This window comes from Acomys minous (assembly GCF_964271855.1).
Source record: "Acomys minous genome assembly, chromosome: 2".
NCBI lineage: Eukaryota > Metazoa > Chordata > Mammalia > Rodentia > Muridae > Acomys > Acomys minous.
In genome coordinates this window covers 15,817,239-15,840,197 of record NC_140484.1, presented here as the reverse complement: position 1 = coordinate 15,840,197, position 22,959 = coordinate 15,817,239, and the positions used below count along the sequence as shown (strand labels likewise).

At 53.1% G+C, this 22,959-nt stretch overlaps 3 protein-coding genes across 7 annotated transcripts; 2 read left to right on the top strand and 1 right to left on the bottom strand.

Annotated features, from left to right (window-relative positions):
• Window positions 1–848: 848 nt before the first annotated feature.
• On the bottom strand, window positions 849–1,829 carry MRPL43 (mitochondrial ribosomal protein L43). The gene is made up of 3 exons (XM_084773030.1): window positions 1,643–1,829; window positions 1,440–1,546; window positions 849–1,345 (listed from the first exon to the last, which is right to left on the bottom strand). Exons 1-3 carry the CDS (start codon window positions 1,771–1,773, stop codon window positions 1,104–1,106), a joined length of 480 nt encoding a protein of 159 aa, XP_084629156.1. The 5' UTR covers window positions 1,774–1,829; the 3' UTR covers window positions 849–1,103.
• Window positions 1,441–8,529, top strand: TWNK (twinkle mtDNA helicase). 3 transcript variants are annotated; one of them, XM_084773028.1, is made up of 6 exons: window positions 1,441–1,564; window positions 2,684–3,713; window positions 5,059–5,299; window positions 5,864–5,971; window positions 6,148–6,289; window positions 7,472–8,529. In XM_084773028.1, the coding sequence occupies exons 2-6, from the start codon at window positions 2,810–2,812 to the stop codon at window positions 7,790–7,792; spliced, it is 1,716 nt and encodes a 571-aa protein (XP_084629154.1). In that variant the 5' UTR covers window positions 1,441–1,564; window positions 2,684–2,809; the 3' UTR covers window positions 7,793–8,529. The 3 variants fall into 3 exon arrangements, with proteins under 3 accessions (XP_084629154.1, XP_084629155.1, XP_084629153.1); XM_084773029.1 differs by lacking the exon at window positions 2,684–3,713 and having other exon boundaries at window positions 1,463–1,564; XM_084773027.1 differs by lacking the exon at window positions 1,441–1,564 and having other exon boundaries at window positions 1,870–3,713.
• Window positions 8,530–11,190: 2,661 nt separating this feature from the next.
• LZTS2 (leucine zipper tumor suppressor 2) lies at window positions 11,191–22,844 on the top strand. Of its 3 annotated transcripts, none has more exons than XM_084757960.1 (5): window positions 11,191–11,307; window positions 17,331–17,780; window positions 19,132–19,797; window positions 20,275–20,532; window positions 21,521–22,844. In XM_084757960.1, exons 2-5 carry the CDS (start codon window positions 17,373–17,375, stop codon window positions 22,229–22,231), a joined length of 2,043 nt encoding a protein of 680 aa, XP_084614086.1. In that variant the 5' UTR covers window positions 11,191–11,307; window positions 17,331–17,372; the 3' UTR covers window positions 22,232–22,844. The 3 variants fall into 3 exon arrangements, with proteins under 3 accessions (XP_084614086.1, XP_084614084.1, XP_084614085.1); XM_084757958.1 differs by having other exon boundaries at window positions 11,191–11,317; XM_084757959.1 differs by lacking the exon at window positions 11,191–11,307 and adding an exon at window positions 13,433–14,048.
• Window positions 22,845–22,959: the final 115 nt, after the last annotated feature.

The following is a 22,959-nucleotide window of genomic DNA, read 5'->3' as shown; positions in this document are numbered from 1 at the left end:
CCATGTGGTTGCTGGGAATTGAACTCAGGACCTCTGGAAGAGCAGTCAGTGCTCTTAACCTGTGAGCCATCTCTCTAGTACATTTTCAAGTATGACTTTGAGGGGCTGGAGAGATGCTCAGGTGATTAAGAGCATTAGGTGCTCCTTCAGAAGGCACAAGTTCAATTCTCAGCACCTACATGGTGGCTCACAACTGTCTGTAACCCAGTTCCAGGGGACCCTACAGTCTTCTGGATTCCATGGACAATGCATACAAATGGTACACAGACATACATGCAGGCAAAATACCTATACACGTGGTCAATACATGAATCTTTAAATATGGTTAGCTAAGTTTAATGACCTTGGTGTTCTTTTTTGGTGTTTTGAGACAGGGGTTCTCCATGTATCCCTGGCTATCCTGGAGCTCACTTTGTAGACTAGGCTGGTGTAGAACTCAAGAGACTCACCTGCCTCTGCCAACCTAGTGCTGGGATTAAAGGTATATGCCCTCAGTGTGCCCAGCACTGGACCTAAGTTTTCTTTATCTTTTTTTTTTTAATTTACTTATTTGTTATTAGGTAGACAGTGTTCTACCTGCATGTGCACCTGTAGGCCAGAAGAGGGCACCAGTTCTCATTACAGATGGTTGTGAACCACCATCCCATGTGGTTGCTGGGACTTGAACTCAGGACGTTTGGAAAAGTAGGCGGTGCTCTTAACCATTGAGCCATCTCTCCAGCTCGACCTAAGTTTTCTACTCTGCACCAAACACTGACGAAGATAAGGTGCCTTGCCCAACACCGGGGCCACTGCAAGATCAGCAGGGCATCATCACGGGTCCTTCAGAAGACAGCCTCGAGATCCTCCACTGTTTTGAAATCATTATTATTTGGATTTCGGAAATCAAAGTCCCTGTACAACACTTGGAAGCTTTTTCACATCTCAGGTTGCAAGGGCAACTGAATCAGAATTATGGTATTCACAAGGTACCTAGCAGTGGGCAACGCAAACAGCTCTTCTTTATCCCAGGCCACGCCCCCGCAAGCAGGCTCCACCTATTTGCCTGAGCTTGGAATATGAAAGCGGAGCCACATCACTTTCAAGGTCCAAAGCCTAGTTCTTTACTGTGCTTGTACCGACACTGGAGCAGGATCCTGGGGTTCCCTGGGCTGCAGCCCGTGGAAGGCTGTCCGTTTGTTGGTGAAGGGATGCCACTGGCCCTGGATGCTAGGGTTGTCCGTGTGGAAGGGCTTGCGGATGCGGATCACATCCAAGCCGGACTGGTCGGCCAGCTTCTGCACCAGCGACGTGATCTCCTCCGCCGACTTGTTGTTGAGGTTTTCCTCACGAACAGCACCGTTAACTGGCAGAGGGACGTGGGAATGAGTGGAAGCCGCCAGGTCGGAAGTCAAACAACGTAGGATCCCGCCCTCCCGCCCTAGCCCGGCCCCACTCACGGTACTCAGCCACTATTCTGGGCACGGCGCTCGGGCGCGGGTTTACGTATATTACGACCCCTGGGTTCCGTCGGGCGAAGTCAGTCACTTCGCGTTCCACGAACTCCCTGCGAGACCCAGCGAAGGTGAGTACGGTGGCCGGGAACCCAGTCCGACTGATCCCCCGCCTCCAAGCCCGGTCCTCCCGCTTCCGCGAGCCTCACCTGGCGCCGCGGGACGAGGGCGCATCCCGACTGAGGGTGAGGCTGAGGCGCTGCAGCTGCTGCACGTAGCGACCTAGCCCGTTGTGGAGGACGCTAGCTAGAAAGCGGCTCGGCGTCCCGCGCGCAGTCATGGCCACCACTTGGTAGCCCGGACGGTGAGCTGGAGGGCGGGACTAACCCCGCGACTTCCGGTTCCGGGGGCAAAGGCGCCCAAGAGAGTTTTGCTTCCGAGGTCACCGCGAGTGGCGCGTGCGGAGGACCCACGTTGTGGACCGTAGAGTAGAAAGGAAGAGTGGTGACGCGAAGCTGGGCGCGGGAGCGTGGAGCCCCTGAAGCGGAGGGACGAGCCGCGAGACAGTGAAGGGGCAGGGCCTCAGCTCGTGACCTCCAAGCTATTGTGGAGGGTCCTAGTGTGCGCAAGGAGCCGTGAGGAGCGCCTGGAGTTGGGGTTCAGACAGGATGCAGAGAATTGCAGAGTTGCGGTTGGCGAGGAGGCTCCGCAGAGCGGTGGTAGACGTGAGGAGATGATACAGAGAAGCCATTTAGATTGAGGGACCTTTGAAGGTCCTACAAGTGAACTGCTGGAGAGAACTTGTAAAGAACTAGAGGTGTGAGGGTCGTGCATGTGATGGGGTCGCGTAGGTGTGCAGAGGTATGAAATCGCGATGTACAGGCAGCCAAGGGGATTAAGAATTGTGTTCATAAAGGAGAAGTTTGAGGAGAGCCAGAGAGAAGCCAGCTTTAGTGAATCCTGTTAAGTGTCTTGTGGAAGGCTCCAAAACAGACCAAAGGTTTTAGCAGTGGTGGCATCCCACTCCGTCAGTAATGTGGCTCCTCCTCCGACGTGCATATCCGCTCCGCATCTTGCTCCCGCTGCGTGGGGAGTGGGTGGGTCGGAGGGGCCTGCCCCGAAGCTTGGCTCCAGGCCCTCCGCGCAGAAGGTACAGAAAGGAAGCGCTCCCAGCCTTAGAGGTACCAGTATTGCCTGTGACCACAACTGAAATCCGCCAATATTTACGAGCGCATGGGATCCCCTTCCAGGATGGCCACAGCTGCCTTCGAGCACCAAGCCCCTTTGTGGGGTCCACAGACATCGAAAATCAGAAGAAAGATGCTACCGCTTCCTTCTGCCTCTTCATTGACAAGACTACAGGACGCTTTCTCTGCATGACCAGCCTAGCGGAAGGGAGCTGGGAAGACTTCCAGGCCAGTGTGGAGGGACGAGGGGATGGGGCCAAAGAAGGAATCCTGCTTAGTGAGGTTCCAGAAGCTGAGGACAAGGAGGAGGTCCTGAGAATCTGGAACCGAGCCATACCTCTTTGGGAGGTGCCTGACCGTGAGGAAGCCCAGCTGGCTCGTGTAATGTTTGGCCTTACCAAGGTGACAGATGACACACTTAGGAGGTTCAGTGTCCGCTATCTTCGATCTGCTCGGAGTCTGGTCTTCCCTTGGTTCACCCCTGGGAGCTCTGGATTACGTGGCCTGAAGCTACTAGGGGCTGAAGGTCAGGGGGATGGGGTACGGTATGTGGAGACCACCATTCCACGGCCTGGTGCCTATCACAACCTATTTGGATTACCACTGATCGGCCGTAGAGATGCTGAGGTGGTCCTGACAAGTCGCGAGCTGGACAGCCTGGCCTTGAGCCAGTCCACGGGGCTGCCCACCCTTTGCCTACCCCGAGGAACAGTCTGTTTACCCCCAGCCTTACTCCCTTACCTTGAACAGTTCCGCCGGATTGTGTTCTGGCTAGGGGATGACCTTCGATCATGGGAAGCTGCCAAACTGTTTGCCCGAAAGCTCAACCCCAAGCGATGCTCTTTGGTGAGGCCGGGGAACCAGCAGCCTCGGCCCCTGGAGGCCTTAAACCAAGGCTTAAGTCTTCCCCGTATTCTTCGTACTGCCCTCCCTGCCTGGCACAAGTCTATCGTGTCTTTCCGCCAGCTCCGTGAGGAGGTTTTGGGAGAACTATCAAATGTGGAGCAGGCAGCTGGTGTCCGCTGGAGCCGCTTCCCAGACCTCAATCGTCTGCTGAAGGGGCATCGGAAAGGCGAGCTAACGGTCTTTACAGGTGACTCTTTACGGAACCACTGCTTGTGGGGCTGGAAAGATGGTTCAGTGGTTAAGAGCACCCACACAGTAGTGGCTCCAGTTCCAGGTGGATCTGATGTCCTTTTTTGACCTCTGAGGACACCAGGAATGCATATGATACACAGATATGAATGCAGAAAAAAATACCCATAAAATAATAAAATGGGTTTTTGTTTTGTTTTGTTTTTTTTAATATTTATTTATTATGTATACAGCACTCTGCCTGCAGGCCAGAAGAGGGCATCAGATCTCATTATGAATGGTTGTGAGCCACCATATGGTTGCTGGGAATTGAACTTAGGAACTTTGGAAGAGCAGCCAGCAGAAGCTGCTTTTAACCTCTGAGCCATCTCTCCAGCCCCCGTTTTGTTTTTGTTTGTTTCTCTGTGTTCCCCTGGCTGTCCTAGACAGGCTTTGTAGACCAGGCTGGCCTCCAGCTCACAGAGATCCACCTGCCTCTGCCTCCCAAACGCTGGGATTAAAGGTGTGCGCCATCATGCCCGGCATATAATAGAATGTTTTTAAAAATCACTTTTAGGTAAAGGGTTAGACAATAAGATGACAAAAGTATGTGCAGTTTGGCCACTGGCAGGGTTCAGCTTACTTTTTTAAGACTTATTTATTATGCACATGAATGCTTCGTCTGCATGTGTGTATGTGCACAGCGTGGGTGCCTGGTGCCCTCAGAGGCCAGAAGTCATCCTATCCCCTGGAATTGGACTTACAGTTGCTGTGAGCCATCATGTGTTGCTGGGAATCAAACCCAGGTCCTCTGCAAGAGCAACAAGTCCTCTTAGTCCTGCCTCATCTCCCTAGTCCCCTGCTGGCAGTGTGGAAAGGAGGCGTTCCCTCCCAACCTTGAACAGAATGTTGGTTCAAAAACCAGACTTTCTTCTTTTTTTGTTTGTTTATTTGGTTTGTTTGTTTGGCTTGGGTTTGTTTTTTTTTAAAGATTTATTTATTTATTATGCATTCAGTATTCTGCCTGCATACCTGAACTCCGGAAGAGGGCACCAGATCTCATTATAGATGGTTGTGAGCCACCATGTGGTTGCTGGGAATTAAGCTCATGACCTCTGGAAGAGCAGACAGTACTCTTAACCACTGAGCCATCTCTCCAGCCCTTGGCTTGGGTTTTTTTTGTTTGTTTGTTTGGTTGGTTGGTTGGTTTTGTTTTTCAAGACAGGGATTCTCTCTGTAGCCCTGGCTGTCCTAGAACTCACTCTGTAGACCAGGCTGGCCTTGAACTCAAAGATTTTCCTGTCACTGCCTCAAGTGCTGCGGTACTTTCCTCTTAACTCAGAGCTGTGTCCATCCTCATATAGGGCCAACAGGCAGTGGGAAGACAACATTCATCAGTGAGTATGCTCTGGATTTATGTACCCAGGGTGTGAACACACTATGGGGTAGCTTTGAGATCAGCAATGTGAGACTAGCCCGGGTCATGCTGACTCAGTTTGCTGTGACACGGCTGGAAGAACATCTGGACAAGTATGAAGAGTGGGCAGACCGTTTTGAGGACCTGCCTCTCTATTTCATGACTTTCCATGGACAACAGAGCATCAGGTAAGATCTTCAAAGCCCAGCTACTCTTTTTAAGATTATTTTATTTATTTAGAGGCAGCCCCTCTCTGCCCCCCCCCCCCTTTTTCTCTCTGTCTGTCCTTTTTGAGGCAGTTTCTCTGTGTAGCCTTGGCTGCTATCCTGGCCTGGAACTGACAGATGTGCCTGCCTCTGCCTCCCTAAGTGCTGGCATTATAGGTATGTGCCACCACACCAGGTGAGGCAGGGCCTCTGTAGGTAGCTCTGGCTGTCCTGGGACTCATTATGTAGGCCAGGTTGGCCTTGACTACATAAATCCATCTTCCTCTGTCTTGAGAGTGCTGGGATTAAAGGTGCGTGCCACCATACCTGGCCCTGACTTTCAATTTTGAGAGATCACATAATATTTTTGATGCCCTTTCCATCTCCAGTGAGAATGCCTTCCTGGTCTCTTTAGACAGGCTTGAGGGGTTCAAAAAATGGGAAATCACAAGAGCAGATCATCATCAGTGCTTTCAGGGTACAGGCTCCTCCCCCTGGAGTGTTCCCCTGTAGTTGGCTATTCAAATTGCTGCTTCTCTTTCCTAGGTCTGTAATAGACACAATGCAACATGCTGTCTATGTCTATGACGTTTGTCACGTAGTCATCGACAACTTGCAGTTCATGATGGGTCATGAGCAGCTCTCTACTGACAGGTGAGCCGTTGTCTAACCTAAACACACTTGTCTGTTCATGAAGCTGTGCACGGGCTTGAGTGTGAATCCTTAAGAGAAGACAGCATAGAGGGCTGGGGTAGTTGTGTGGAGTGACTGACTCAGGAGTTTGTGTTTTCCACCCAATAACCTCTTATTGCTGAATTTCATTGCTGCAGGATTGCAGCTCAAGACTATGTTGTTGGAGCCTTTCGGAAGTTTGCTACAGATAATAGCTGTCACGTGACTCTGGTTATTCACCCACGGAAAGAGGATGATGACAAGGAACTGCAGACAGCATCCATTTTTGGCTCAGCAAAAGTGAGTTGGCTTTAAGGCACTCAAGCTTTGAAGAATTAGAGAGACAGATGTAACTAGAAACAGTCCTCATGCAGGCTTGGATCCTCATGACTGTCCTTACTGTCCTGAGGAAAGTAAGAGATGGTGGCTCTGTGGCCATGACATGAGGAATGCAAAGGATGGGAGTTGGTTCTTAGAAAGATGAGGTCATGATTGCGGCTTAGTGGGATGAGAGCCATGATGGGCAGCATAAGTCCTTGAGGGATGGTCTGAGTCATCCTCTGACATCTGGGGAGTCTTCTTAGTGGACATACCAACCAAAGTTATACTGAGGTTTCCAGACAGTAAGTATCAGATTGTCAAATAAATGGGAAGGCCTCTGTGCCTCAGGACCAGCCCCATCCCTATGCCTCCAGTAGTCTACTGAATTCCTTTTACATGCCTAGGCAAGGAGAATTCAGGTTGAGGAGCAAAAACTATGTCACTTTGAAAACAAACATGAAACAAGAATAATGCAGAAAAAAAAATATGAGCTGGGCACTATGGCACATGCCTGTAATTCCAGCACTCAGGGAGGCAAAGGCAAGTGGATCTCTGTGAGTTCAAGGCCAGCTTGGTCTACAAAGCTAGTTCAGGACAGCCAAGGCTATACAAGAAACTCTGTCTTGAGAAACAAAAACAAAACAAAAATGGTGGTGCTTTCTTTAGGGCATCAAAAGTGGTCCCTAGGAATGTGACACACAAATGGTACACAAAAAGCTGCGTCTCAAGCAGAAGGAGCCCCACAGAGTCTGAGCAGTGGCAAGCTTGTTACCAAACTGGGAGATTTGGTGGCTCTAGCATCAATTGTGATTAGTTGCTTAAAGAGTTTGGTGATGAGGGGGCACTTTTTCCACTTTTTAAATTTTAATTAGTTTATTTATGTGTATGAGTATTTTGCACGTGTGTATGTCTGTGTACCACATGCATATTGGTGCCTACGAAGGCTAGAAGAAGGTATTGGACTTCCTGGGACTGGAGTTAAAGACAGTTGTGAGCTGTAGGTGCTGGGAATTGAACCTGGGTTCCTCTGAAGAGCAACCAGTGCTTTTATCTACTGGGCCATCTCTTAAGCCCCCCCTTTCCCATTCTTGCCACTTCTCCCCTTACCCTCAACCTTTCTTTCATTCATATGTCCTCTTTCTCCTGCCCCCTCTCCTTTAGGCAAGCCAAGAAGCAGATAATGTTCTGATCCTGCAGGATAGGAAGCTGGTGACTGGGCCAGGGAAACGCTATCTGCAGGTGTCCAAGAATCGCTTTGATGGAGACGTAGGTGTCTTCCCACTTGAGTTCAACAAGAGTTCCCTGACCTTCTCCATCCCTCCCAAGAGCAAAGCCCGACTCAAGAAGATCAAGGATGACAATGGATTAGTGGCAAAAAAGTCCTCTTCTGGCAAAAAAGGAGCTGTGCACCGGAACTCTGAGCCATGCCTAGGCCAGGACCCCAGCCCCCAGCAGCCAGATACCTCCAAGGCCTCCGGGTGAAAGCAGCGCATCCAGCTTACTAAAATGAGCCCAATGGATCAGGCTAACACACACTCTTGGCTTTCTGCTAGGGCTCGTGCACATAGTCCTGAGCTATGGAACCCGCCCAGCCTAGGGCTGTGTTCCATGGTGAAAATTTCAATTCAGCAGCTATTGAGGACCTCCTGTATGCTGGGTTTTTTCATGCAGCACTGAAAAGACAAAGTCTGTTTCCAAAGACCAGCATTTTGGTGACAGGAGCAAGACAAAGTGACCAGTGTTAGTTAGACTGCTCACAGGGTAGTGTTGATTAATTAGTTGCAGGAGATGTCTGAGCAGAGCGCTTGTGAACTAGACATGAGCCTTGTGAGGCTCTGGAGAAGGATCCGGGCAGAGAGATACACTAAAACCTCAGGTCGGACAATGAAGGCAGGCCCGGAACCTGTCATGAAACAGGAGGCTTCCTGTTAAACTCCAGCATTTTGGCATACAGTAGGCACCAAGCCTCTCTGCTTTGTAGAGCCAGACATAAGGTAGCTGTATCTGCTGGAATTGATCCTAGGTGCTTATCCTGTACCATCAGGGCCTCGAAGATGGGAGCTTGCTCCCACATGGCCACACAACTAAAGAAAGAAGCTGTGAGCCTGCAGTGTCCGCCCCCTGGATACTGGTTCCACTGTGTGCTGCCTCTGACAGCTGGAGCTCGGACTCTTTGTAGAGAGAGCCTTTTCCAGTTTGAATGAAACATTTCTACTGCCTTTGTTTCTGTGCTTTTTCTTATTTGTCCACCAGATGTCTCCCCATACTAATTAGTTATCCTCTCTGAATTGGGAGTAAATGGATCCTTTTCCCTCACTTAAACCTTTGAGCCATGGGCTCCCAGATAGCAGGGAGCAGTGCAGGGCCTTCACATCCCACCCCCCTAAATATACACTTTCCCTTGGCATAGGGGGAGACAGGGTGGTGTGTTAACTTACTGAGGACTCCATAAAATTCCTGACAGAGGTGTGTGTCAACAGGCCACATACCCAGGCCTTGCCTGACCAGCTGTCCCTCTTCACCTGGGAGGCAAGCCACTACATTTCTCAATGTAGACTCAAGAATCAGCCCAACCTGGGCGTGGTGGAGAATGCCTTTAATTCCAGCACCTGGAACGTAGAGGCAGGAGGATCAGGAGTTCAAAGTTACCCTAAGCTACACAGTTTGAGGCCAGCCTGGGATAATCAAAACCCTGTCTCAAAAATACAATCAGCTTATTATTTCTAGCCCTTTACCCTTGTCTATTTCCTTCTGGAATCCTCCCCTTTGTCCTTAATATGTGCTAGACCCCCTGAGAATGTGTTAAATATGCAGAGTGTAGAGTCTTCCCTCGCTCCCCTGCCTTTACATGTTTGCAGTTCTGGAGTTTGGTATGGGGTATAGATGCTTCAACTTAGCAAGTACTACAGAAGATTGTCAAAGAAGTGATCCACAGACTGCCAGGCAAATTGCTAAAATGACCTTTTAATTTCACTTCCTTTAATTTCACCTTAAGGTACCAGTTTCAAGATGATCAGATTGTGGGGTGCTGGAAATCCTCTGCTACAGGTAGAGGGGAGGCTTTTTTTTTTTTTTTTTAAATCCCTAGAGTTAGAGCAACCTTTTCAAGTCAACCCAAGAGGAAGCTTTTAGAACCAGATGGAAGAGTCCAGGGTTTCTGAGAACTCTAGCCACAAAGAGCTGAAACAAATGCTTGCAAAGCAGGAGTGGGGGTAGCTCCACCAGGGTCTGCCTTCTTGGGGGTCTCTCCCAGACTGGCTGGAGCCAGGCCTCTCCAATTCTGCTGTAATCATTCCAGCAGTGGGCTGCTCTAGGCCTCATCCAGCGTCTGAAATATTTGTCAGCCATGCCTTCCAGATGTATACAGCGAGATCATGTCTACCTACAGGCATGAATTCCCTAGACTGTCCAGTGTATTCTCAGAAAATCTTTTAGTTTGGAGTTTGTGAGGACTACAATCAGCATAGAGAAAGAGATACAGATTTGCCTGTTCGCCTTGCTCCACCCTCTGTAGCAGACACCCCCACACAGCACAAACCAGAGTGATGAGGGGGAGGAGGGAAACTAACACACCCCCTACACAACCACATTCCACTTTATACCTGCCCTAAACTCCCCACAGCAGGAACTAGCACAAAATATGTTCAGGAGCCATTGACACCTAGAAGGCAGGAAGAGGTCAGTCCCTGTATCTTGAATATAAAGTCCCTAAGAGCCACTTTATATCTGCACACTCAAAAAGAGTGGCTTAAGGCAAATCGCCAGGGGTGCAGCTGGTATTTCTGTTTTCACCTACTTAAAAATGTTCCGGAGACCTCCTGGAAAGGTCTGACCCAGTGTCAAATTGGATCTGCAAGCCCTGTTTTCAGACTGACACTGCGACTCACATGGCTGCGAGGGGCAGCTGTTACTGTGGGTGAGTTTGAGAAGACACCAAATTCACCTTGGTCTCTTGCAGTGAGTCGGCTCAGGCGGCTGTAGACTTAAGCCTTTCCACACTATACCTGGTATGCCAGGGAGGAAGACCGCCTTTGGTACCTCCCTGAAATGCAGGCCAACTTCCTGTTTGTTTCTGTGGGTGGGACTTGATGAGTCTAAGGGAGGTCTAGCCATGCCTTATGGGGGGCCAGGACTACCAGCTTTCTCACCTGGGTAGATAACTACTCCAGGGCGCGCTCTCTCTCTCTCTCTCTCTCTCTCTCTCTCTCTCTCTCTCTCTCTCTCTCTCTCTCTCTCTCTCTCTCTCTCTCTCTCTCTCTCTCTCTCTCTCTCTCTCTCTCTCTCTCTCTCTCTCTCTCTCTCTCTCTCTCTCTCTCTCTCTCTCTCTCTCTCTCTCTCTCTCTCTCTCTCTCTCTGTGTGTGTGTGTGTGTTGGTAACCCCAGACAGCCCCAGGCCCCAGTGTGTGTGTGTGTGTTGGTGGAGGTGTTTTTTTGTTTTTTGTTTTGTTTTTCTTATGAAACTCGAGACTTCTTTGTCTGCTTTATAGGGAGTTTCCCTCTTCTGGCTGTGGGCAGAGTAGTCCGGATTGAATTCCTTACAGAGCAGGAGAGGGTGACAGTCACCAAGCTCAATAGCCCCTTAGTTTAGGCGGCCAGGTAGCTTATCCGTCAATTACATTTGCCTTCTCCTTAGGTCAAAAGTTAGTACGTTGTGCAGTCAAAAGGCCAGAGAGACAGCCTGAGGACACCATCAGACTACTTTTGGGCTAGGTCCTGGGTCGGACTACTTTTGGGTTGGGTACAAGGTTAGCTGTTCGGGAGGTGTGGAGCAGACCACTCCCCTCTCTGGGTGGGGGGGGGGCGCGGCCTCGGCTGCCCCGCCCCACTCTTCCAGTCCGGCCTGGCGGGAGCCGGGAGCCGGGAGCCGGAGCACAGGACCCGGAGCTGGGAGCTGGGAGCTGGGAGCTGGGAGCTGGCTGGCGAGTCAGAGTTCTGCCGCGGCGAGGAAGTAGGCACGCTGGAGCAGGAGCCCGGCCAAAGAGGGAGCAGCGGCGCAGGTGACGCTGGGTGAGTGGTGGGGCGGATGGGGTGCAGGAACTCCGGCCTCCCGCACATTCTCACTGTGGAGAGAACTTTCCTCGTCTTGTGAAACGGGATTGGGATGAGGAAGGGGTCCGCACTCTGTGAGCGCAGGCAGAATCCGAACAGCAAAAGGGCAGGGAAACTCACACAGACGCACCGACATACACTCCTGCACAGACTCATGCATTCACTTAGGACACGAACACACGTGCGCTCAGGAAAGGACAAGCACAGCGAGATACCCTAGCAGTCCCAGAAGCGATGCCAATGGCCCGCGCGACCTCCCCCCACCCCCCGCGAGATGGACGCTGAGTTTTTTTCTGCCGGAGCCTGGAGGGAAAGGGGCCGCTCTGAGACTGTCGGCGGGGGCGGGCGGGGTTTGTCGCATCAGGCGGTTCCTGCTTCCCGGCCGCCTGCCTGCCAGGTGAAAACCAAGACGTAAACAGGCGTTGAGCACGTGATTGCTTCGCAGACGGCTGGGCAGTGCTCCCCTAACCTTGTCTAGACAGGGGACACTCCTCTCATGCAACTCTCTCCTGGTGCTAGCATGGTTGCTTCGCCTGGAATGGTGATAAATCTTCTCACCCAGATAGGAGCTCAACACCCCCCCGGGGGCCTGGGTGGCGCTGGAGGCCCGGAGAGTGTTGGACAGGGTGGGGTTCCTTGGGTTCTTTGGCTTGGCGCTCACTAACGCATTGTCGGAACCCGTATCCTTGAAAGGTATCCGGGAGAGGACCTTGATGGCCCGGGACAGCTGCCTCCGTCTCTTACACCCAGCCCCAGGAGCAGCTGTCTGTCTATAGGTCTTCTTCCTACGCCACCTCCATGCTGGCCTGGGTACAAAAAGCCCACCCGTGCAAGAGGAATAATCTCCCCTCACCTCTCGCTACGGGGGACTGCAATGAGAGTAAAACATCTCCTTAAACCCTGAGGGGAGTTTGCCTCCTCAAGGAGGAAGGACTAGATCCCCGTCTCTCTCGGAAAATGAAGGAGGGGGGCTGCAGCCCTAGGCCTCTCCCCCGCCCCCTCCGGCCCTCACCCCGCCACACGCTGAGCCCAGCTGCTGCCTGAGCTTCTGGGCAGGAGGCCAGAAAGGGGAGGAGACTCTCGGTGCCCCAGGAGGCAGGGATCAGGGCAAGGCCAGAGGAGGGGGTTTCTGGTGGGGAGAGGGGTTCACTCTGTTCTTGTGAAGCCGAGGGCTGGAATGAGCCTAGGGTGGCTGGGCTGTGTTTCCCTTTCCAGGGAAAAAGAAAGAAAAACAACCCTTTCCATGGAGCTAAAAATAGAGCTGAGAGCTGGCCAGGCTGTGGCCTGGAAGGGGGGGGGGGTGTGCTTCTTCCTGGGGCTGAGCCTGGCTCTGGCAGGCCTTGGCCCTGGGTGGTGGTGGGGGCAGCAGGGAAAGGAGGGTGGCCTTGCCAGAGGATATGAATGTCAGCTGACCTGACCAGGTCACGGAGACCCCCCTCAGGAAAAGTGGGTAGTTTATGAATGTGATGTAAGAAGTTGACTGAGTGGCTGAATACGGCTGTCATTGTATGGAAGAGGGTTCGGAGACTAAAATGTATTTTAAGACTGTGACTGGATGCAAAGTACTGTTGTGCACTTTCGCATGCATGAAACACCGAATCTTCTACGAGTCTGCAGGAAGGATTATGGAACGAAGGAATATGGAACCACGTGATGGAGGATGAAACTGCGATTGTGGCTGCCCGAGACAGAATGTGGGAAAGGTCGTGTGGGTGTTAAGACTTGTTTTTGAGAGGGTAAAAATATTTGTGACCCTGGTAAAGACACTGCGATGTGTTCGGTGGAGAGCCAGTGTGGTGGAGCCAGTGTAGGTTTGAACCGTCAATCTTGCGAATTTTGGGGGCCCCCGAGCACCCCTCTCATTGAGGAGCGACCTTTCTCATAGCAAATGACCCCGAGGTTAGGCTGCGGAGCCTGAAGCCATGCTAGGGACAAGCCTGGGCTCGTGGTCCGAAGGCGCTGCTCTGGAAAGGGAGTGGGGTTGGTGGGAGTATTGGGGGGTGGGGTGGGGGTCTGATAAGTTGCTGGAAAGGGCCGCCAGGTGGCGCCGCTTCTGAAACATTCTAGTGTGTGACCTCCAGCCTGCTGGGGGCGGGACAGACAGCGACCAAGCCAGTCCCTCAACTTGTGCCCGGGAGCCGGCAACCGGAGAGGGACGGCTGACCCTCGGCCTCCCCTTGTACCGGGAAGCTGGAGACTGGGGAGGGAAGCTTCTCCTAGAGAAGCGGAGGGGGAGGGGCGGGCGCCGCGCCTTGGCTCTTTGTGCTGGAACAATGACCAGCTGCCGCCGGCTCTTGGGCCCGGGCAGGGATAGGTGATGACCCGCTCGACGACTCTCGAGCTGACCTAGCCTCCCAACGCACACGGAGTCCCGGGGGCCTCTCAGGGAGGGATCCCGGGCGCCGCCGTGCAGCCCCTGCGTGCGCCCTGGCGGGCACGAGTGACGTGGGTTGCTTGCGCGTGTCCGCGCCCCGGGGCGGGGACGCCCCTCGGACCCCTCCCCCGTTCCGCGCGCACCGCCCACTGGTGCCGGGCGGGGGCTGGCCAGGGCCGGGGGCGCCGGCTAGGCGGAGGCGGGGCCGGGCCGGGCCGGGCAGCTCCGAGTGGCCGCGCGCGCGGGCTGGAGCGGGCGGCGCGCCTGTGGAGTGCTGGGGCGGCCCGGGGCTGAGCATGGAGCAGCGAGGCAGAGGTGAGGGGTCTAGGGCTGAGGGTGCCCCAACTTCTAAGCGTTGCGGTCCGGTGGGGAGGTGGCATTCCACAGACGCCCCCAGTTTATGGAAGGAGTGGGTTGTTGTGGGTGGGCCAGGACACTCTGGGCTTTCAGTCTGGGAGTGGGAACTCGTGATCCAGACTGGATCCCGCCTGACTGGTCTTTGGAGTTTGAGTGTGTGTGTGTTGAGGGGACTTTCCCCAACTCTCCAACCCCCAACCCTGAGGTCAGAGAGTTGGGACGTGGGCCAGACTCATCTCAGGCCCTTGGGCGGCCCCAGACTCCAGATCCCCTAGCCCACTGCTGGGTTGGGGGGCTCAGGGGTCTGTGTACCATAGCGATAGGTCAGGAGATGCTGGGGAGGACCGGGGGTTTCTTTTTCCCACAACCACAAACGCATTTCTCAAAATGGAGCCGCTTGCCCCTCCTCTTCTCTTGGGCCTCAAGAGCGGGAGCTGGGCTGGCTGGGCCTGGCTTTCTAGACGCCAGGCTCTCAGAGCCCAGCTTCACGTTCCTCTGGCTTTAGGGGGCCCTTGCCTTCCTAGCTTCAGCGACCCTAATTCATGGGTCTGGCTCTAGCTCTTCCTGTCTGAACCTCTTGGCCTCTTTGTCTCTTGACTTCTGTTCTCTGTCTCTGTCTACTGTGGCCCTTGCGCTTCCTCCTGAATCTCACTTTCTGTGTACCTTGGAGTTGGAAGTGTGAACAGGAGTGCCAGCCCCTTTCCACTCTTCTCTCCGTACTGAGGAGCGATCTCTATTCTTAGGCTGGACCTTTGGGGTGCGTTCTCAGCTCCTAGACCTACAGAGAAGCATGGGATTTCGTCTCGTCTCGTACCCATTCCCCTTACTACTGTAGCTCCCAGCAACTCCTCCCTCAGGCTGGACTACTGTGAATCTCTTGTGTCTCAACACTTGGGGGAACTTAATGGAGAACAATACAGAAAGAGCAGATGGGGCAAGGGGAAGGGTGGTCAGATACTGTGAGCCCACCTTTTCTCGAAATCTTAGGTTAAAAAAGAAAGAAAGAAAAAAGTTTAGCCGGGTGTGGTGGCACATGCCTTTAATCTCAGCACTTAGGAGGCAGAGGCAGGTGGATTGCTGTGAGTTCAAGGCCAGCCTGGCCTACAAAGGGAGTCTAGGACAGCCAAGCCTACATAGAGAAACCCTGTCTCGAAAAACAAAAAAACAAAAAAATAAAGAAAAGTTTTTAGGGAGGGGCTCCCATTTCCCAAGGTGGCCTCCAATGTCACTCAGGTCCCAACCCACCCTGAGAAATGGTCACTCGTGCAGATTACTCCAAATGTGCTTTCACACACCTTCCTGTTCACGCCCTTGTATAAGATACACACATAGGTGTTCATGTAACTGCCCTGGCAGAAGTGAAGGTGTATGTGTATCTCAATCTATGAGAGGCTTGAAACAGTGGACACCCAAAGAAATGAGGATTTCCCTAGGAATTTCATGCTGAGAGAAGAAATGGCTTATTGAAGATGGTGACTGACACTGACTAGGGCATAGACAGTGACCCCAAATTTGGTGATATTTACACAAAAACTAACATGTGAATGAACTGGTACGTCTATCCAAACTTTTTTTTTTAATTTATTTTTGGGGGGTCATATAGTGACATTCAGAGCCCACAGATTCAGTTGTTATATACACACTAATAACTCTGTATGCTTTCTAAGTTAGAAAACTCACAGTCTTGTAAAACATAAAAAGTTCCCACATAAAGCCAAGGCTGTGGTTGCTCACGCCTTTAATTCCAGCACTCGGGGAGCAGAAGCAGGCAGATCTCTTGAGTTCAAGGCCAGCTTGCTCTACAGATCAAGTTCCAGGAGAGCCAGGGCTACAGAGAGAAACCCTGTCTTGAGCTTGGGGGTCTTGGGGGGCTGGGAAAGATTCACACATGCACAGCTCAGCATGGTGGCACAAGGTTAGAATCCCAGCTCAACACTCTGAAAAGCTAAGGCAGGAGGATCCGTGAGTCTGAGGTCCGCCTGTGCTACACAGCACGACCTTGTTTGTTTCAGTCATGCCCTCCTGCATCTCTTGCGCTCTCTCATGCCTTCCCTCTCTCTCACGCGCGCGTTTTCTCTCTCTCTCTCTCTCTCTCTCTCTCTCTCTCTCTCACACACACACACACACACACACACACAAATGTGTGCTGACGTCAGTCTAAATCCCTTTCTATTCACCCTGTATTTCCTCATGCACATTTTCACAGACACTGTTCATTTTTCTGCCCCTGGTCATGTGTGTATACACACACATAAATGTACCCACTCTTCTCATGGAATCTTCTGTCCACTTCTTGGCCCCTGCTCCACATGATGACTTAAGCAGATGCCTAAGTCTTGGTCATCAGCAGCCTTGGGACAGGGAGGGAGTTCCGGGTGCAGGCTGGCTGTCCTTTCCAGGAAGGAGCAACACTAGGGGAGGTGGAGCCATTTTACTTGACATCCTACCGGCGGTGGTAATGGCTCCTGCTCAAATTCCGTAGTGGTTATTCTGAAGATCACCTAAATCAGGAAGGTTTGTAAAGCTTGGCACTGGGACAGGGCCTGGGTAGGCCCCTTAGTCCTGAGTGGATGGCAGAAGCTAAGAGTTGTCTTGGAAACCAGCATAGCCTGCATCAACCTCTTGGAGGTGGGAGACCCCAGAGGGGCACCTGTGGCTGCCTACGACCTGTAAGGTTTCCTGTTGGGCCAGCTCCGCCCTTGCCGCCTCTGTGTCTGGGAGAAACTGAGGCCTGTCAGTAGGAGGCTGGACACTGCCTGGCTTTGGCTCTTTGTTCCCTAATTACCATCTGAGTTGCTGATTGCATCCCTGACGCGTTCTCTGCCCAAACAGCCCAGTAATGAGGCCACCTGTCCCAGGAGAGAAGGGACCTGCACTGGGAGCTTAGTTAGAGATCTCTGCCCAGTTGAGTCTCGGTCTTTACAGGGGATGCAGGTTTGGGCTTCAGGCGGGGTCTTCCCTACCACGGAGCTCTGCATCACCTCTTAGGTCTCTCATTCCTTCATCATCTCTGTTTAGTCGAGTTACTCCTTAGCCTTGTCCAGACTAGAGTTGGGTAGTGGTCTAAGGCCCAGAGAAAACTGAGGTTCATGCCAGTACTTGGAGGAGAAGCCTTATTACTCTGTGGAGAACGTTCTGTCTGGAGGAGGTGTGGGGTGGGGGTGGGGGGGTCAGGAGAAGGCCTGTATTGGGGAGGGTACTCAAAGTGGAGGGACACTGATGCCAATACCCTGCTCACAGGTTGCCCTGGAGGCCCCTGGCCAGGCCTGAGCCTCTGCCACCATGGCCATTGTGCACACTCTGCCAGTGCCACTGGAGCCCGCACGTGAGACAACCACTGCCCCACAAGCTCCAGCAATGGGTAGCGTGAGCAGTCTTATCTCAGGCCGGCCCTGTCCCGGGGGACCTGCTCCTCCACGCCACCATGGTGTCTCTGGGCCCACCTTCTTCCGTCAGCAGGATGGGCTGCTCCGGGGTGGCTACGAGGCACAGGAACCACTCTGCCCTGCTGTGCCACCTAGGAAAACTGTCCCAGGCACCAGCTTTACCTACATCAATGAGGACTTCCGGACAGAGTCACCTCCCAGCCCAAGCAGTGATGTCGAAGATCCCCGAGAGCATCGGGCACACAATGGCCACCTCCGTGGGCCCCCACCAAAGCTCATCCCTGTCTCTGGGAAGCTGGAGAAGGTAAGAGCAGCCCTTTCTGGAGTCTCTGGATGGAATCAGGAGCCCCTTAGGGGTGCTAGAATTGGAAGCGTATTAGAGCCGAGAACGTGGGTTCTGTCTCATCTCTCCTCCTGGCTTGGGGAATAACCTGTCTAAACCCCATATTCTGTCGTTTTGTTTTGTTTGTTTTTGTTTTTGTTTTTTATGGTTTGGTTTTTTTGAGACAAGAGTTTCTCTGTGTAGTCTTGGCTGTCTTGGACTTGCTTTGTAGACCAGACTGGCTTCGAACTCACAGAGATCCACCTGCCTCTGCCTCCCGAGTGCTAGGATCACAGGCGTGTGCCACCATAGCCTGGCTCATTTTCTGTGTCTCTGTAGCTAAGGTTTGAAACTAATCTTTGTAGGCTCCTGTTAGAATTAATACTTAGCATAGGACCTAGCATCCTCGGATGAACAATAGGAGTTGCATCAATTATTTTTTGGGTTTGTTTGTTTGTTTGTTTGTTTGTTTGTGACATGATTTCTCTACATAGCCCTTGGCTGTCCTGGAACTTGTTCTGTAGATGAGGTTGGCCTTGACCTTGAGAGCCACCTACCTGCTTCTGCCTCCCGAGTGCTGAGATTAAACACCTTTGCCACCATGCCCAGGCTAGTTGCTTCAATTGTTACACTGATGTGAGTGCATCTTTGGGCAAAGCCTAATTACTTAGCATAAGTGGACATTTAAGAGGCCTGCTGCCAGTGGGAACAATCGTTTTTAGTTTTACTTTAAAATTAAATTAAAGGGTCTTGTGTGGGAAGGTGTGCAGTTTGACAGGGTTTTGAAAGATCAAGGTGTGGGGCTTGAGGCAATGGCTAAATGGGTAAAATGCTTGCTGCACAAAAAAAAAAAAAAAAAGCTTGCTGCCTTCAGATCCCCAGCACCCGGCCAAAAAGCTGGGTGCTGTGGCCCAGGGCTGTAATCTCAGCACTTGTGGGACAGAGGCAGGCTGATCCCTGAGCCTGCTGGCCAGTCGCGTTAGCTGAATTGGTGGAAAGTAATTGAGGAAGACACCTGACCTTGACATTTGGCCTTCACACACAGGCACCAGTGTGTACACACACACACACACACACACACACACACACACGAGTGTTCTGAAAGCAAGCAAGCTGGGCTTGGTATCTCGCATCTGTAATCCCATTTCTTGAAAAGGCGGAGTCCCTTGCTTGTGTTCAGGCCAGCCTAGGGATACATAGTGCGTGAGCTTAGGCCAACAGAGTAAAACCACGTCTCAAAACGACAACAAAAACAAAGATTAAAAAGAGAAGAAGAAAAAAGGAAAGGGATCAGACAGCTCGTCCTCACGTGTCACGTGGTACCTCATTTCAGAACATGGAGAAAATCCTGATCCGGCCAACAGCCTTCAAGCCAGTGCTACCCAAACCTCGGGGGGCACCATCCCTACCTGGCTTCCTGGGTCCTCGAGCTGCTGGGCTATCTGGGAGCCAGGGCAGCCTGACACAGCTGTTTGTGGGGCCAGCCGCCTCCTCCTCCTCCTCTTCCTCTTCTTCCTCTGCTGCTGACAAACCCTTGGCACTGAGCGGTTGGGCCAGTGGCTGCCCGTCAGGAACCCTGTCAGACTCTGGCCGAAATTCTTTGTCCAGCTTGCCCACCTACAGCACTGGAGGTGCTGAACCGACCACCAACTCCCCAGGTGGGCACTTGCCCTCCCACGGCCCTGGCCGAGGGGCACTGCCTGGCCCAGCCCGAGGGGTCCCTACTGGGCCCTCCCATTCGGACAGCGGCCGGTCCTCCTCCAGCAAAAGCACAGGTTCCTTGGGGGGGCGGGTAGCTGGAGGGCTCTCGGGCAGTGGTGCCCGGGCCTCCCCTGGCAGCAGTTCGGGTGGAGACCGCTCTCCGCCCCCTCCGCCCCCACCACCTCCTTCGGATGAGGCCTTGCTACACTGTGTCCTGGAAGGAAAGCTTCGAGACCGAGAGGCAGAGCTACAGCAGCTGCGGGACAGAATGGATGAGAGTGAGGCCAGCGTGTGTCAGGTGCGGCTAGAGGCAGTCCTGGGGTGGTGCGGCTGAACACCCAGAGAGGCCTAGGAGTATTGCTGTTCGGGAGGGAGAGGGAAAAGACTCATGGTATGACACCCTTGAGGTTTTTAGCTTAAAACCTTCAAAGCAGTAAGGAGGCAGGGGATGTGAATTGGAGCCAGCACTGGCTCGCAGGATTTGTTAGACTTGAGCAAGTTACTTAACCTCACCGAGTCCTGGTCTCCCTGTGTGAATGGGGACAGTCCTGACTCTCTAGCGGGGTTGTGAGGATTAAATAAGCGAAGGGTACAAAATGCTTAGAATAATGCCTGACACCTAGGAAAAGCAATTTAAGTGCTTGCTTTTGCCGCTGCCATTATTTACTGGATTCATGGGTTCTTCGACCCAGGCAGGGAGCCACCCCGGGCAGGAGAGGCTAGAGGTCAGGATCTGGGGGACCCTAAATGTTTCCAGCGTGCCTTCTTTCCCCAGGCGTTTGGAGCGCGGCAGCGGCACTGGCCACGAGAGCGGGAGGACTGCGTGGCCCAGGCACCACAGGCCACACAGCGGGTCCAGCGGGCCCAACAGCTGCTGCAACTGCAGGTATTCCAGCTGCAGCAGGAGAAACGCCAGCTGCAGGATGACTTCGCGCAGCTGCTGCAGGAGCGAGAGCAGCTGGAGCGCCGCTGCGCTACCTTTGAGCGGGAGCAGCGGGAACTCGGGCCTCGGCTGGAGGAGACCAAATGGGAGGTATGCGACATCGGCACTGCGCAGGCTGGAGGGGTCACATTAGGGCGGACACACTTTGCAGGGGCACCAAGGGTAGCCGCCCTAAGAGGGTCTGTTGTCCTCGCCTTTGCCTCTGTGTTGGAGGGGCTCACTGTTCTGGTACCTGCTTAGCTGGTGGAATTTCCCCCCCTATTGGGTGGGTACTGTTAACACCTGCGTTTCCTGAGTGAGGAAACTTAAGCCAGAGCCTAGAATTAAACTAGTAGTGGCTGGGCTGAGATGGGAACGTGCAGGCAGTTTGGTTTTGATGCCTGCTCTTACCTAAGATGTTTACCTGTTACCTGGATATATGGGCATTGCCCAGGGCTGCCCACTCCACTCCTGCCAGTACCTGCCGCCATCTCCAGGCCTAGGCAGTGCTTATGCAGTCTCTGGTATAAGGATTTCACCATTAAAGGGAAAAGATCTGGGCCTCTTTCACCTTTTTTGTTTGTTTGTTTGTTTGTTTGTTTTGAGACAGGGTTTCTCTTTGTTATCTTGGCTGTCCTAGACTCCCTTTGCTGGCCTTGAACTCCCAGAAATCCACCCGCCTCTGCCTCCCAGGTGCTGGGATTAAAGGCGTGCGCCACCACGCCCGGCTCTTTCATTTTTGTAAAAATCTATTCACCTTTGTTATTTTTTTTCTATGTTCATTGGTGTTTTGCCTGTATGTATGTCTATGTGAGGGTCATGACAGATAGTCATGAGCTACCATGTGGGTGCTGGGATTTGAACCCAGGTCCTCTAGAAGAACAGTCCGTGCCCTTAGCTGCTGAGCCATCTCTCTCTAGCCCCTTTTTCTCCCCTTTTGCTAGAAGTATAACCATGCAGGTGTCACTAGGCTCGCCTCTGTTTGCTCCCATGTGTAAAATAGCGAGACAGTCAGCTCCTTGAATGTCCAGTGTGGTGCCAGTGCCCAACAGCACCCAGAGAGGCCTCGCCAACCTTCCTCGCTACTTTTCGCCCGCAGGTGTGCCAGAAATCAGGCGAGATCTCCTTGCTGAAGCAGCAACTGAAGGAATCTCAGGCAGAGCTGGTACAGAAGGGCAGCGAGCTGGTGGCCCTGCGGGTGGCCCTGCGAGAGGCTCGGGCTGCCTTACGGGTCAGTGAGGGCCGTGCCAGGGGCCTGCAGGAGGCAGCCCGAGCCCGGGAGCTGGAGCTGGAGACGTGCTCCCAGGAGCTACAGCGGTACCGCCAAGAGGCCGACCGGCTCCGGGAGAAGGCTGGGCACCTGGATGCTGAAGCGGCAGGACTCCGGGAGCCCCCTGCGCCCCCCGCCGCCGCCACCACCACCACCACCACCACCACCACCGACCCGTTCCTTCTGGCAGAGAGTGACGAGGCTAAGGCGCAGCGGGCAGCCGCCGGGGCAGGGGGGAGCCTGCGGGCTCAGGTGGAACGGCTGCGCCAAGAGCTGCAGCGGGAGCAGCGTCGAGGAGATGAGCAGAGGGACAGTTTTGAGGGGGAGCGGCTGGCCTGGCAGGCGGAGAAAGAGCAGGTGATCCGCTACCAGAAGCAGCTGCAGCACAACTACATCCAGATGTACCGGCGTAACAGGCAGCTGGAGCAGGAGCTGCAGCAGCTGAGCTTGGAGCTGGAAGCCCGAGAGCTTGCTGACTTGGGCCTGGCTGAGCCGGCCCCTTGCATCTGTCTGGAGGAGATCACTGCCACAGAAATCTAGGGCGTTGTGTGCAAGCCACAGGGACCCACCCGGGGCCCAGGATCCACTGACCACTCCGGGTCTCAGAGCCAAGGGGCCCTCAGCCAAGCATTCAGGTGGCCCTGTGACTTGGAGGAGCAAGATCAGACCCCCTTGAAGTCCCATTTCACTGTCGCCCAGAGGCTCACACCTGCCCTGCCATTTCGCTCCCCAGCTGTCAGTGCCACTGCCAGCCCTCCTTGCCCCAGATGTTTGCCAGCCCACTCCAGCTGGGAAAGAGAAAGGGCCTACCCGTCTCCACATCCTACCTGCCTGAAACCAGAGAGAGCCAGATGGCAACCGCTGCTCCAGATGTGCCTGCCCTCAACAAGCCTACATAGAGGGACCGGGCTAGGAATGGGGTCTGATCCCCGCGTCCCAGCCTTGCAAGCCTCTCCCGGGCTGAGGGGGCTGAAGTCAGACCAAAGGAAGAACTCAGCAATGTCTCGTTTATTTGTGTTTGTGACCAAGTCGCCCATTCCTAATTCCAGGTTTACGACCTCGTTTTCACTTGTATATTTTTCACACTGTAAATTTCTTGTACAAACCCAAAGAAAAAAAATTAAAAAAAAATTTTTTTTTGTTTTAAAAAAAAGTATGATGGATAGAGAACTCCAGGGGAATTTGTTTGACATCTGCCCCCTGTGTTTGCTGGCTACTCACCTACCTCATGGACTTCTTAGGGTGTTGGGAGGACTAACCCAGTAGAG

Bases quoted from the DNA above. Each gene is read 5' to 3' on its own strand.
- MRPL43 (XM_084773030.1), bottom strand. From the start codon at position 1,773: ATGACTGCGCGCGGGACGCCGAGCCGCTTTCTAGCTAGCGTCCTCCAC. The intron at 1,547-1,642 runs GTGAGGCTCGCG...TGGGTCTCGCAG, and splicing joins CCCTCGTCCCGCGGCGCCAG to GGAGTTCGTGGAACGCGAAG. The intron at 1,346-1,439 runs GTGAGTGGGGCC...TCCCTCTGCCAG, and splicing joins CAGAATAGTGGCTGAGTACC to TTAACGGTGCTGTTCGTGAG.
- TWNK (XM_084773027.1), top strand. From the start codon at position 2,468: ATGTGGCTCCTCCTCCGACGTGCATATCCGCTCCGCATCTTGCTCCCG. The intron at 3,714-5,058 runs GTGACTCTTTAC...ATCCTCATATAG, and splicing joins CGAGCTAACGGTCTTTACAG to GGCCAACAGGCAGTGGGAAG. The intron at 6,290-7,471 runs GTGAGTTGGCTT...CCTCTCCTTTAG, and splicing joins CCATTTTTGGCTCAGCAAAA to GCAAGCCAAGAAGCAGATAA.
- LZTS2 (XM_084757960.1), top strand. From the start codon at position 17,373: ATGGCCATTGTGCACACTCTGCCAGTGCCACTGGAGCCCGCACGTGAG. The intron at 17,781-19,131 runs GTAAGAGCAGCC...ACCTCATTTCAG, and splicing joins TCTCTGGGAAGCTGGAGAAG to AACATGGAGAAAATCCTGAT. The intron at 20,533-21,520 runs GTATGCGACATC...TTTCGCCCGCAG, and splicing joins TGGAGGAGACCAAATGGGAG to GTGTGCCAGAAATCAGGCGA.